This window comes from Myotis yumanensis, unplaced genomic scaffold (assembly GCF_028538775.1).
Source record: "Myotis yumanensis isolate MYYU_CA2020_CCGP unplaced genomic scaffold, mMyoYum1.0.hap1 SCAF_24, whole genome shotgun sequence".
Classification (NCBI taxonomy): Eukaryota; Metazoa; Chordata; class Mammalia; order Chiroptera; family Vespertilionidae; genus Myotis; species Myotis yumanensis.
Genome location: NW_027223775.1, coordinates 9486599 through 9501025, shown reverse-complemented (window position 1 = coordinate 9501025; position 14427 = coordinate 9486599). Strand labels below are relative to the sequence as shown.

Below are 14427 nucleotides of genomic sequence, written 5' to 3'. Positions count from 1 at the left end.
GCAGGTCAGCTAACAGGCAGGGTCACATGGCTCCCAGGTGACAGACTGGCCGAGGGGCCTCCCGGGTCCCCATGGACCCTCACGCCCACGGCTGCCCAGGCAGGAGCCGGGCGTCTGGCTGTTGGCCGAGGCCCGGACGTTTGGGGGGGCCCCGGGCAGCGGGCGTTGCTTGCAGGAGGCTCTCAGCTGGAGGTGAGTTGAGCATCTTTCTCTCCTTTGCACAGGGCGGGGGGCGGGGAGCAGACAGGGTGTGGGGGGCCCCCCCTCCCCCGCCTCCCGTTTGGATCGGCCTTGACCTGCTGGCCTCTCTCTGCCTCGCTCAGCTCAGCCTGCAGCGTGACCCCCGCGTCCCGGGGCGTTGGCTCTCTGTCCGTCCGTCCGTCCCTCCGTCCGGGGGATGGAGCCAGGGGCCTGTCACGTGGGCACTTGGGGCGCCGCCCGTTTCGGGCGCCGTTATCTGTGGGTTGACGGTGCCGAGTTCCCGTTCTCTCCCGAGTCCCATTTTTTTCACCCGTAACACGTACCATCTGGGCCGATGAGTCACAAAAAATTTTTTTTTTTAATTATATTTGTATTGACTTCAGAGAGGAAGGGAGAGGGAGGGAGAGAGATAGACATCCACGATGAGAGAGAATCACGCATCGGCTGCCTCCTGCACGCCCCCCACTGGGGATCGAGCCTGCACCCTGGGCGTGTGCCCTTGACCGGGGATCGAACCCGGGACCCTTCAGTCCGCAGGCCGACGCTCTATCCACTGCGCCACACCGGCTAGGGCTCTTTTTTTCTTTTTTAATATACTTTTTAAAATGTGGATTTTGGCCCTGGCTGGTGTGGCTCAGTGGGTAGAGCACCGGCCTGCAGACTAAAGAGTCCCGGGTTCGAATCCTGGTCAAGGGCACATGCCCAGGTTGGGGGCAAATCCCCAGTAGGGGGCGTGCAAGAGGCAGCCGATCCATGATTCTCTCTTATCATGGATGTTTCTCTCTCTCCCTCCCTCTCCCTTCCTCTCTGAAATCAATAAAAAATATATTTTAAAAAATGAAAAGAAAAAAAAGCAGAGAGAAACATCGATGTGAGAGCAACACATCTATGGGTTGCCTCCTGCACACACAGCCCCAACCAGGGCCCCGGCCTGGGAGGAGCCTGCAACCGAGGTCCGTGCCCTTGACCGGAATCGAACCCGGGACCCTTCGGTCCGCAGGCCGACGCTCTATCCACTGGGCCAAATTTCTGGGTCCTTTAGTGGGTCTCGCACCCATTTAAAAGACATCTCACCTGGCAGGCATGGCTCAGTGGATGAGCGTCAACCTATGAAGCAGGAGGTCCCGGGTTCGATTCCCGGTCAGGGCACATGCCCAGGTTGCGGGCTCGATCCCCAGTAGGGGGTGTGCAGGAGGCAGCCGATCCATGATTCTCTCTCCTCACTGATGTTTTTCTCTCCCTCTTCTTTCCTCCCTGTCTCTGTCCAGCACAGCTCTGTGGTTGAGCATCGACCTATGAACCAGGAGGTCCCGGGTTCGAATCCCGGTCAGGTCACAGGCCCGGCTTGCGGGCTCGACCCCCAGTGGGACTGAGCCTTGTGGTTTGGGCCACACACTCACAGCGTCCCCAGCTCCCAGGCTAACATCTGAGACCGAGGTCCTGGGTTTTGCTGTGGCTGTGAAAGGTGTTGCTTTGATCAATGAGACGGCGCTGGGGGCTGGGTGCTGGGTGCTGGGGCAGTTTATCAAGCGTTAGTTCATTTGTAAAAGTGTTCGCCCGGGAGAGCCCCCGCTCGCCGCCGTAAATCCCCCCCGGCTACCAGGATTGAATACTTTCCACGGAAAGCCACGAATTACGAATCTGCCCGTAAATCATCCTTTAAATCCCACGCTGGAAAGTTGACAAGCCACCCTCATCAGTCAGGTGCCACTTATGGGGCCATGACAGACAAGAAAGGCTGAAAGCGGGGGGCGGGGGGTCCCCCCATGGCCTGCTTCCCCGTGCCCTGCCGCAAATACCCTGCCTGGTTTATTACTTTTTAATTTATTTAAAAATATATATTTTTATTGATTTCTGAGAATAAGGGAGAGAGAGAGAGAGATAGAAACATCCATGATGAGAGAGAATCATGGATCGGCTGTCTCCTGCATGCCCCACACTGGGGATGGAGCCTGCAACCCGGGCCTGTGTCCTTGACCGGGAATCGAACCCGGGACCCTTCAGTCTGCAGGCCGATGCTCTATCCGCTGAGCCACACCGGCTGGTCAAAACCTTTCCTGTGTTTGTGGCCCAGGCCAGCTTGTCTGCCAAGCAAAGACTGTGAGATTTGGTTCCGCCAAACTAAAGTGGTGTTTAGCCAATGAATGACGCTTTTAAGGTTCTACGCACATTTTAAAAACTCAATGCATGGCCATTTTTGAGCGTAAAATGTTAAGGTGTGAAGGCCGGCCCGAGCCGGTTTGGCTCGGCGGATGGAGGGTCAGCCTGCGGACTCAAGGGTCCCGGGTTCAATCCTGGTCAAGGGCATGTGCCTGGGTTGTGGGCTCGATCCCCAGTAGGGGGTGTGCAGGAGGCGGCTGATGAATGATTCTCTCTCATCCTTGATGTTTCTATCTCTTTCTCTTCCTCTTCCTCTCTGAAATCAATAAAAATCTATAATAACAAAAGCGTAAAATGCTAATTAGACCGGGCAGCTGAATGACCTTCCGGATGTCATTCCGGACATCCTTCCGGATGAAGCCACGATGGCAGGGGCTGAGGCAGAGGCAGTTAGGGGCGATCAGGCAGGCAGGTGAGTCGTTAGGGGCGATCAGGCAGTCAGGCGAGTGCTTAGGGGTGATCAGGCAGGCAGGTGAGTGGTTTGGGGTGATCAGGCAGGCAGGCGAGTGGTTAGGGGCGATCAGGCAGGCAGGTGAGTGGTTTGGGGTGATCAGGCAGGCAGGTGAGTGGTTTGGGGCGATCAGGCAGGCAGGTGAGTGGTTTGGGGCGATCAGGCAGGCAGGTGAGTGGTTAGGGGCGATCAGGCAGGCAGGCAGGCGAGTGGTTAGGAGCCAGTGGTCCCGGATTGCAAGAGGATGTGTGGAATCAGGCCTAAGCTGGCAATCGGACATCCCCTGAGGAGTCCTGGATTTAGAGAGGGTGCAGGCTGTACTGAGGGTCCCATCTTCCATGCACGAATTTCGTGCACCGGGCCTCTAGTGTGTGTGTGTGTGTGTGTGTGTGTGTGTGTGTGTGTGTGAATGAAGGCTGTGAAAACCCATCTGCCAACCACCAGGCCCCAGGGTGACATCAAACCCCGCTTGTTGGACTTGTCATCCTGAAAACTGGGGTTCGTAAGGGGAGGCCGCGCACAGAGAGGTGAAGGGTGAGGAATATGAGAGTTGCTTTAGGGAACCATCCGTGAAGGTCGAGTTCTGTGGGGTGTGAACGGACACACCCCAAGGTCATGGCCTTAGCAAGAACCAGACCCTGCAAACACCCGCGCCCGCCCCCCGCCCCCCTATGGGCACGGGTCCAGAGTCTGGGCGGTTGGCGCACAGTAGGGCTCATGAGGAAGGTAACCGCACTTTTGCAAATGAGCCATTCGCATTATGCAGCGTGTGAATGAGGATAATCACTCTCATTTCCGTAGCTCTCCATCTGAAATGTCAGGTCACCAACGGGCCCTCTGAAAATTATAATTACGCCCTGAGCCTACATGAGATCAGGGCTAGCTCACCCATCCTCAGCCAGCCGCCAGGGGCCCCCGTAAATATTAACGTCAAAGAAAACAAAACACGCAGACCTGTCCATAATCGTCGGGAGCTGATTTGAGCCAAACTGTGGACGACGGCCGGGAAGCAGAATCTCCCCGATTGGGACCGTGCTCCGGAGAATGGCGCTTTTTCACCGTGTTTTCTGTGTTGCAGTCAGAGGGGATGTGAGTGGGTTACATGAAATCCACTGGGGATGGGTTAGGGCGGTGAGGTGGGGGTAAGGGGGGGGGGCTCTGGGATGGGATAGAAAGTAAAATGATAGACGTGTAATTCCTTTACGCAGGTGGGTGCAGGGCGGTTAACAGTCAACAGTTAGCTCAGTGATGGTGGATTGTGGTCTCTGCCCTGGTGCGTTGTGCCCTGAAGGGTCCAGAAAAAGGGAAGTTACAAGTTACCCTGACATTTCAAGGGTATCTATACTCATAAAAGGGTAATGTGCTAATTAGACTGGATAGACCGGCCGTCTTCCGGTCGTCCTTCTGGACAAAGCCATGGTGGTGGGGGCCGAGGCAGAGGTGGTTAGGGGCGATCAGGCCGGCAGGGGAGGGCCGTTGGGGGCCATCAGGCTGGCAAGGGAGAGCAGTTAGGGGGCGATCAGGCTGGTAGGGGAGCAGTTAGGGGTGATCAGGCCGGCAGGGGAGAGCAGTTAGGGGTGATCAGGCCGGCAGGGGAGGGCCGTTGGGGGCCATCAGGCTGGCAGGGGGAGAGCGGTTAGGGGCGATCAGGCCGGCAGGGGAGCAGTTAGGGCGATCAGACCAGCAGGGGAGAACAGTTAGGGGCATCAGGCCGGCAGGGGAGAGCAGTTATGGACGATCAGGCTGGCAGGGGAGAGCTATCCTTCTCCTTTTTCTTTCTCTAAAAAGTAATAAAAACGTAATTTAAAAAAAAACCACCTAGCCAATTTGGCCCAGTGGACAGAACATCACTCCGTGGACTGAACGGTCGTAGGTTCGATTCTCGGCAAAGGCATGTACTCCGGTTGCAGGCCGGACCCCAGCAATCCCCACCCCCCCAATGGAAATGACCCCCGGGGGTTCCAAGACACCCCGGTCTGAGAACCTCCCTCATGTTATTTTGAAAAACGTCTTTTGAGCATGAATGAGCCTTTAGGGGGTCCCTCTGTGTCCGTTTCCTCCTGCAGGTGGCGTCCCTGTGTGACAGGCATGGTCACTGAATCCCTTTAAGATGCGGTTTCTCTGCTTTCTGGCTCACCCGGGGGGAGTCAGCACAAAACAGCAAGCGTCCGACAAAGGGCTTCGAAGCTGATTTCTTAAAGTCTATTTCCTTTCTTTTTCCTTCTTTTTATAAAATACTAGAGGCCGGGTGCACGAAATTCGTGCACTCAGAGGGAATTCCTCAGCCTGGATTGCGAGAGGATGCAGGCCAGGCCGAGGGACCCCACTGGTGCATGATGGGGGCCTGGGAGGGACGCGGGAGGCCTCCAGGGTGTGTCCGGCCCGTCTCGCTCAGTCCCGATCGGCTGGACCCCAGCAGCAAGCTAACCTACTGGTCGGAGTGTCTGCCCCCTGGTGGTCAGTGCATGTCACTGCGAGCAGTTGAGCGGACTTAGTATATCATTAGCATATTACGCTTTGATTGGTTGAACGGACAGCTAGACACTTAGCATATTCGGCTTTTATTATATAGGATTCTAGAAGCCCAGTGCACGGATTCGTGTACTGCTGGGGTCCCTCGGACTGGCCTGCACCCTCTCACAATCCGGGACCCCTCGGGGGATGTTGGAGAGCCGGTTTCCGCCTGATCCCGCAGGCCAGGCCGAGGGACCCCACTGGTGCACGAATCCGTGCACCGGGCCACTAGTGTGCATATAACAGTGGTTCTCAACCTTCAGGCCCTTGCAATACAGTTCCTCATGTTGTGACTCAACCATAAAATTATTTTCGTGGCTACTTCATCACTGTAATGTTGCTACTGTTATGAATCGTCATGGAAATATCTGATACGCAGGATGGTCTCAGGCGACCCCTGTGAAAGGGTCGTTCGACCACCAAAGGGGTCGCGACCCACAGGCTGAGAACCGCTGGCATATAAGATCTTTGGTTAATCTCTTCCCACCCTCCCCCCTCCCCTCTTCCCTCTGAGATTCATCAGTCTGTTCCTTGTTTCCATGCCTGTGCGTTGAGCGTCTGCCCCCTGGTGGTCAGTGCACGTCTTAGCTACCGGTTGAACGGTCACTTAGGCATATATATATATATAGATAGATAGATAGATAGATAGATAGATTTTTTATTGATTTCAGAGACGGAGAAAGAGAAAGAAACATCCATGATGAGAGAGAATCACGGATCGGCTGCCTCCCGCACGCCCCCTACTGGGGATCGAGCCCGCAACCCGGGCATGTGCCCTTGACCGGGAATCGAACCGTGACCTCCTGGTTCTTAGGATGATGCTCAACCCCTGAGCCACGCCGGCCGGGCAAACTTCTTGAATAAACGCAGAGCCTGTATTCTGTAAATAAAAGGTGTGGGCGACAGAAAGGAAAACGATTCCGCTCATTCCCACCTCACAAGGGCAGTCGGCTGATGGCTCACACCCACGGCCATGGGGCCGGAGTCTTGCCGAGCGAGGTTGGGGCGCAGGCACAGCAGAGGGGAGCCTGCCCGGCTGGTGTGTCCTCCAGACGGCGGGAGGGAGGAAGGCTCCGCTCCCTTCCGACGGGAATCGAACAGGAACAGCCACACGGGAGGATGGATTGCAGTTTCAAATGCCGGCTCGCGGGGGAGGGACAGCATTAGTGGGACACAGATGACCTAGGACACGGTCGCTGGGAGCGTCACGTCAATAAAGCGAGGTCTATGTTTACAAAAATCTATACGACATTTTCCTCTAATGTCATGTTCCCTGCGGACGCTCTTTACCGAGTGGGGTTATACTTTGTGTTATAAACGTATAAACGATCGGTGTAGACATTAATACGTGGTTTGGGGGCGTATGTCAGGTTTTGTCTAAATGTCAGTGTCTGGCCCGGCCGGCGTGGCTCAGTGGTTGAGCGATGACCTAGGAGCCAGGAGGTCAGGGTTCGATTCCCGGTCCAGGGCACATGCCCGGGTTGCGGGCTCCATCCCCAGTAGGGGGCGTGCGGGAGGCAGCCAGTCCGTGATTCTCTCTCATCATTGGTGTTCCTGTCTCTCTCTCCCTCTCCCTTCCTCTCTGAAATCAATAAAAATATATTTTAAAAATTGAAAAAACATATCCTTGGATGAGGATTTAAAAAATAAGTTTTCTTTATTAATATTCCTAAATTAATGTCACTGATTCAATTATAGTTGGTACTAGAGGCCCCGTGCACGGATTCATGCACCGGTGGGGTCCCCCGGCCTGGCCAGCAGGGATCGGGCCGAAACCGGCTCTCCGACATCCCCCAAGGGGTCCCGGATTGCAAGAGGGCGCAGGCCAGGCCGAGGGACCCCACCAGTGCTGGACCCAGCAGCAAGCTAACCTACCAGATGGAGCGTCTGCCCCCTGGTGGTCAGTGCATGTCATAGCAACTGGTCAACCGGTCGACTCTCTGCCCCCTGGTGGTCAGTGCATGTCATAGCAACTGGTCAACCAGTTGACTGTCTGCCCCCTGGTGGTCAGTGCATGTCATAGCGAGCGGTTGAGTGGCCTTAGCATATAATTAGCATATTACGCTTCTATTGGTTGAACAGCCGACTGATCGACCAGACACTTAGCATATCAGGCTGTTATTTTATTATATCGGATGCTTTTATTGATTTCAGAGAGAAAGAGAGAGGGGGAGGGAGATAGAAACATCCATGATGATGAGAGAGAATCCTGGATCGGCTGCCTCCTGCACGCCCCCTACTGGGGATCGAGCCCACAACCCGGGCATGTGCCCTTGACCGGGCATCGAACCCTGACCTCCTGGTTCCTAGGTCGGAGCCCAACCACTGAGCCACACTGGCCGGGCGGACTGTTTTTTTCTTAATGAGTTTAAAGCAGGGCGTGTATGGGGATTTCATGTACCCTCCGTCGCTTGAATTGAACAAAAGCTGCATTTTTTTTTTTTTCTCCCTAAACAGAAATGTGGTTTGCAGGGCGGGTTTCGCCGTGTTCTCAATGAGCCTTTTCTGCCAGCACCCCCATAGACCAGAGGTTCTCAACCTTCTGGCCCTTTCAATACAGTTCCTCATGTGGGGACCCCCAACCATAACATTATTTTCGTTGCTACGTCATCACTGCAATGTTGCTACCGTTATGAATCGTCATGGAAATTTCTGATCTGCAGCGTGGTCTCAGGCGACCCCTGTGAGAGGGTCGTTCGACCGCCAAAGGGGTCGCGACCCCCAGGTTGAGAACCGCTGCATTAGACCCGCAGCATGGTCCCGGCGGCCGTGGTGAAATCTCCGATCCGGCAGCGCGGTGGGAATTGTCCTGTGATAAACACGTTCTCCTGTAATTACGTCTCCGGTGATGAGAATGCCCTTCTGCCTCGCGCTCCCTCCTTCACCGCACGTCTATTTCGGGAGCGGCGGCGTTCTCAGAATAGCGTCTCCTCTTGCCTTTGGGCCTGATGGGCCTCGTTCTGAAAAATAATTTATTTTTTTAAGGGGGAAGGGGAGGGGGAGGGGTATTGTTTATCCGAGGTTATCGGGCGGTGGGTTGGGCGGCTGGGAGCGCGTTTCGTGGGGTGGGCAGGTGCTCGTCAAGGGCGTCCCGAAATTCACGCAAGATTTGAATTCTGCGTGAGCATTAACAACAGCAACAAAAATAAAAGCCTAATTTTACTGGGTTTATTGAATCAGATTCTAATATCTGTTGCCCTTGGATGTCAATCCCTTCGATTGGATCAGCATCACCAAGTACCAATGACGGCCCAGGAGCAGGGACAGGGAAGACCCATGGAGACCGCGGCTTGGCGTCTGTGCCAGCAAAGCCGTGGAGGCCATTGACCCGATGTGCTGTTCCATACAGAACCCTAGACTGTGTCCTTTATGAATCAGTAAAAAATTTACAATTTTTTATTATAAACCTGTGTTTTTTATCAAAGTTACTTCTTGCGTGAATTTCGGGACGCCCTTTATAAAGGAACTCTGTCCCCGCCGTTTGAAACACCTCTCTCTGAACACCTCGCGGGAAGCCACGCCTGGGGGAGCAGGTGAGGTCTGGCCGCCTGAGACGGCGATTTAATTCACATGCGGTGGGATTCCGGGCGGCGTGGAAAAAAAAACCGTTCACGTTCGAGCGCTGTTCGTAATTGGGCTCGAGGGTACCCCCGACCCCAGGCCTCCACACGCCAAGGCCAGGCCCGGCTGGGGGACAATGAATGCTCGGCCGTTGCCGCGGCGACTGGGAAGCTAATAGAGCCATCCATCATGATTCACGGGCCTTCGGCCTCCTGGGCGTCGTTTCGGCGTCAGTATTCTGCCGCTGGTCCCAGCCTCTCTCCAGGAAGCACGGGCGCTTGGGAGGTGTTTTCCCAGGGTCCCCCACAGGCACGAGGGGACCCCACTGATGGTGAGGATGTGGCGTGGAGAGGACCCGACGCCTTAAGCGGTAGACGTCATTTTTATTGATTTCAGAGAGGAAGGGAGAGGGAGAGAGAAGCATCCGTGATGAGAGAGAATCACGGACCGGCTGCCTCCTGCACGCCCCCTATTGGGGATGGAGCCCGAAACCCGGGCATGTGCCCTTGACCGGGAATCGAACCCTGACCCCCTGGTTCCTTGGTCGATGCTCAACCACTGAGCCACACCAGCTGGACAGGGTGAGGAATTTGTGTTTTTTTTTAAAAAAAAATATATGTTCTTATTGATTTTTAGAGAGAGAGAAAGGGAGAGAGAGAGAGAAACATCAGTGATGAGAGAGAATCATGGATCGGCTGCCTCCTGCATGGCCCCTACTGGGGATCGAGCCTGCAACCGGGCATGTGCCCTTGACCGGGAATCGAACCCAGGACCCTTCAGTCTGCAGGCTGATGCTCTATCCACTGAGCCAATCCAGCTAGGGCTTAAATATGTCATTATTGATCTCAGAGAGGAAGGGAGAGAGAGAGATAGAAACATCCATGATGAGAGAGAATCAGGGATCGGCTGCCTCCTGCACGCCCCACACTGGGTATTGAACCCGTAACCCCAGCAAGTGCGCTGACCGGGAATCGAACCCAGCACCCTTCAGTCTGCAGGCTGATGCTCTATCCACTGTGCCAATCCAGCCAGGGCTTAAATATGTCATTATTGATCTTAGAGAGGAAGGGAGAGAGAGAGAGAGAAACATCCATGATGAGAGAGAATCATGGATCGGCTGCCTCCTGCACGCCCCCTACTGGGGATCGAACCCGTAACCCCAGCAAGTGCCCTGACCGGGGACCGAGCCGTGACCTCCACCACTGAGCGACACCAGCCAGGCGGGCCACGGGATCTCCATGAGACACTTGTCCTCCCGGGGTCCCCGTGGAGAACGTTTAGCTAATGCTGGGCCCACCTTCCCTAGCGAGACGGCGGGAGGCGGCCCTGTCTAGTGCCGGGTGTACCCTCGGCGACACCACTGTACGAGGAGGGGGAGAGGTTTTGACGGTGTCCTCTCCGAAACCTGGGTGGGGCGGGGAGGAGGGCCCCGCCCCGGCCGCGTGCCTCACGGCTCCTCTCCTTCACGTTGCAGGACGATGAGGCGCCTGCTGCTCCTGCTGCTGGTCCTGTGGGAGGCCCAGAGCCGTGCGCCCGCCAAGCCCAACTTTGTCCTGATCGTGGCGGACGACCTGGGCATCGGAGACACCGGCTGCTACGGAAACAAGACCCTCAGGTGGGGCGCCCGTCCTAGGCTGTCGTCGCAGTGACGGTGGACACACGTTAGGGGAGCACAGACCGCGTTCAAATGCTTAAAGCCCACCCATGGCACGCCGTGTGACCGCGCGTGGATCCCGTGTGGCTGCGCCTGGATCCCGTGTGACCGTGCGTGGATCCCGTGCGGCTGCGCGTGGATCCCGTGTGGCTGCGCGTGGATCCCGTGTGACCGTGCGTGGATCCCTGTGTGACTGAGCGTGGATCCAGTGTGGCTGCGCGTGGATCCCCCATGTGACTGTGTGTGGATCCCGTGTGACTGTGTGTGGATCCCGTGTGACTGCACGTGGATCCAGTGTGGCTGTGCGTGGATCCCCCATGTGACCACGCGTGGATCCCTGTGTGACTGAGCGTGGATCCCGTGTGACCGTGTGTGGATCCCGTGCGACTGCGTGTGGATCCCGTGTGACCGTGCGTGGATCCCTGTGTGACTGAGCGTGGATCCAGTGTGGCTGCGCGTGGATCCCCCATGTGACTGTGTGTGGATCCCGTGTGACTGTGTGTGGATCCCGTGTGACTGCACGTGGATCCAGTGTGGCTGTGCGTGGATCCCCCATGTGACCACGCGTGGATCCCTGTGTGACTGAGCGTGGATCCAGTGTGGCTGCGCGTGGATCCCCCATGTGACTGTGTGTGGATCCCTCATGTGACTGTGTGTGGATCCCGTGTGGCTGCGCGTGTATCCTGCGTGACCTCATGTGGATCCAGTGTGGCTGCGCGTGGATCCCCGTGCGACTGCGCGTGGATCCCGTGTGGCTGCACGTGGATCCATGCAGATACAGGCGTTAGGAAGCAGGCGTGGCGGTGTGGTGCGTGGGACACACAGAGGCTGGGAGGACTGGTTTGGGGCGTCCTCTCTGCTCTGGTTGGAAGAGCAGCGTGAAGCGTCTCCAGAGTTTTCTTGTTTGGGGGCACGGAGGTAACGGGGGGGCCCGGGGCTGGGGGAGGAGCAAGGCCTTGAGCATCTCCCTCCCCCTCCTCACAGCGGCTCATTTCCTTTCTTTTTTAAAAAATAAATTTTGTAGTCATTTCAGAGAAGAAGGCAGAGGGAGAGAGAGAAACACCAATGATGAGAGAGAATCGTGGCTCGGCTGCCTCCTGCACGCCCCACACTGGGGATCGAGCCCACAACCGGAATCGAGCCGTGACCTCTTGATTCATAGGTCAACCCTCGCTCAACCACCAAACCACGCCGGCCGGGCCAGTAGCTCATTTTCCAGACTCGCTCCTGTGTTGTAAACCAGGGCTGACACCCTGGCTGGTGTGGCTCAGTGGATAGAGCGTCGGGCTGCGGACCGAAGGGTCCCGGGTTCGATTCCGGTCAAGGGCATGTGCCCGGGTTGCGGGCTCCTCCCCGGCCCGGGGCCTGGTCTGGGGGCACGTACAGGAAGTAACCCATCAATGTGTCTCTCTCAGATGAATATTCTCTCTCTGTCTTTCCCTCTCCCTTCCACTCTCTCTGAAAATCGATGGGGAAATATCCTTGGGTGGGGTGAAAATAAACAAATAAACGAGTAAATAAACCAGGACCATCCGTGCCTCTGTCTACTCTAAAGGGTTGTCAAGTCAGACGCATTTGTGTCTAGGTGACTGCGGGGTCCCCGTGAAACCCAACGCGAACCCACACATCAGCTTCTTGGGCCTGTGTGGCCCCTGAACAAGCCAGACCTGGATCCGTTGGGCCCACACCTGGTTCTGTTCTTTTCTTTGATTCCAGAGAGGAAGGGAGAGGGCGAGAGAGAGAGAGGGAAACGTCCACGATGAGAGAGAATCACGGATCGGCTGCCTCCTGCACGCCCCCTGCTGGGGATGGAGCCTGCAACCCGGGCACGTGCCCTTGATGGGGAATCGAACCCGGGACCCTTCCGGCCGTAGGTCGATGCTCGACCGCTGAGCCACGCTGGGTGGGTGGGAGGTGACGCCTCATGACTAGCCGCGGGGAGAGCGAGCGGCGTTTCCAAAGGCATCGTGGATAGTAACGTGGCTCTTGTGTCCCAGGACTCCCAACATCGACAGGTTGGCCGAAGGGGGAGTGAAACTCACGCAGCACCTGGCGGCCTCGCCCCTGTGCACCCCGAGCCGGGCAGCCTTCATGACCGGCCGGTACCCCCGTCCGATCAGGTAACCCCCTGGCTGGGTCCCTGGGCCGTCCTCTCCCTCTCCTCTCCTCTCCTCTCCGCACCCTCCCAGCCTCTGTCGTCCGGGTCACCCCCCCCCCCCCCCCATCCTAACGGCTGGTTTCTCCTGCCCCAGGAATGGCCTCTCAGACGAGAATCGGCGTTTTCCTCTTCTCGGCCTCCTCAGGGGGACTGCCCAACACTGAGGTCACGTTCGCCAAACTTCTGAAGGACCAAGGCTACGCCACAGCTCTGATAGGTGTGGGCTGCGGTGGACGGGAGGCCAGGAGCTGGGCGGGTTGAGTGGAAGAGTCGGGGGTGGGGTGGGGTAGGAGAGCAGCCTTCTTTGGGTTGATGTTGCTGATACAGTGGGCACAGCTCAAGTAGGGGAGACACGATTTCGGTTCTAATATGTGAATGTGTAGATGTGTGTGGTTATGTGGATGCATGGATGGATAGATGGATAGATGGGAGGTAGATGAACGGATAGGTGGGTGGGTGGATAGATGGATGGAGATGGATGGATAGATAGATAGATTGATAGATAGATAACGATAGGCACTCAGAAAGATGGATGGATAGATGGATGTATGCGTAGATGGAAAGATAGATGAAACAGAGACAAGGATATATAAATCAGTAGATGAAATGGATGATGGATGGATGGATGGACAGATGGATAGATATAGATAGATAGATAACGATAGGCATTCAGAAAGATGGATGGACACATGGATGGGTGGGTAGATGGGAAGATAGATGAAGCAGAGACAAGGATATATAAATCAGTAGATGAAATGGATGATGGATGGATGGATGGACGGATGGATAGATATAGATAGATAGATAACGATAGGCATTCAGAAAGTTGGATGGACAGATGGATGGGTGGGTAGATGGGAAGATAGATGAAACAGAGACAAGGATATATAAATCAGTAGATGAAATGGATGATGGATGGATGGATGGACGGATGGATAGATATAGATAGATAACGATAGGCATTCAGAAAGTTGGATGGACAGATGGATGGGTGGGTAGATGGGAAGATAGATGAAACAGAGATAAGGATATATAAATCAGTAGATGAAATGGATGACGGATGGACAGATGGATGGAAGGATGGATGGATGGACAGACAGGTAGATGGAAAGATAGATGAAATAAGTAATAGAGACAGAAAAGAATAGGTAGACCAGTAGATGGAATGGATGATGGATGGATGCATTCATGGATGGATGGACAGATAGAAACATACATGAGATACGTCAGAGACAGACAAGAATAGATAAAACAGGAGATGGAACGGATGATGAATGGATGGATGGACAGATTGATGAGATAGGTGATGGAGACAAGGATATATAGATCAAAAGATGAAATGGATGATGAATACATGGATGGATGGATGGATGGACGGACAGACAGATGTGTAGATGGAAACATACATGAGGTAAGTAATAGAGACGGACAAGAGTAGGTAGACCAGTGGGTGGATGGATGGATGGGTGGATGGACAGATGGGCAGATGTGTAGATGGAAAAATACATGAGATAAGAGACAGACAAGAATAGATAAAACAGGAGATGGAATGGATGATGAATGAATGGATGGGTGGATGGATGGATGGATGGATGGACGGACAGATGTGTAGATGGAAACATACATGAGGTAATAGAGACGGACAAGAGTAGGTAGACCAGTAGGTGGAATGTATGATGGATGGATGGATGGGTGGGTGGATGGATAGACAGATAGACAGATGTGTAG

General features: G+C 55.1%; 1 protein-coding gene across 1 annotated transcript in view; it reads left to right on the top strand.

Annotated features, from left to right (window-relative positions):
* STS (steroid sulfatase) overlaps positions 1–14427 on the top strand; it is a 66526-nt gene that overhangs the window by 21445 nt on the left and 30654 nt on the right. Inside the window, 4 exon segments of the mRNA XM_070402721.1 lie at positions 10362–10502; positions 12539–12647; positions 12649–12661; positions 12794–12916. Coding sequence (XP_070258822.1) covers positions 10366–10502; positions 12539–12647; positions 12649–12661; positions 12794–12916 — 382 coding nt within the window. The 5' untranslated portion in view covers positions 10362–10365.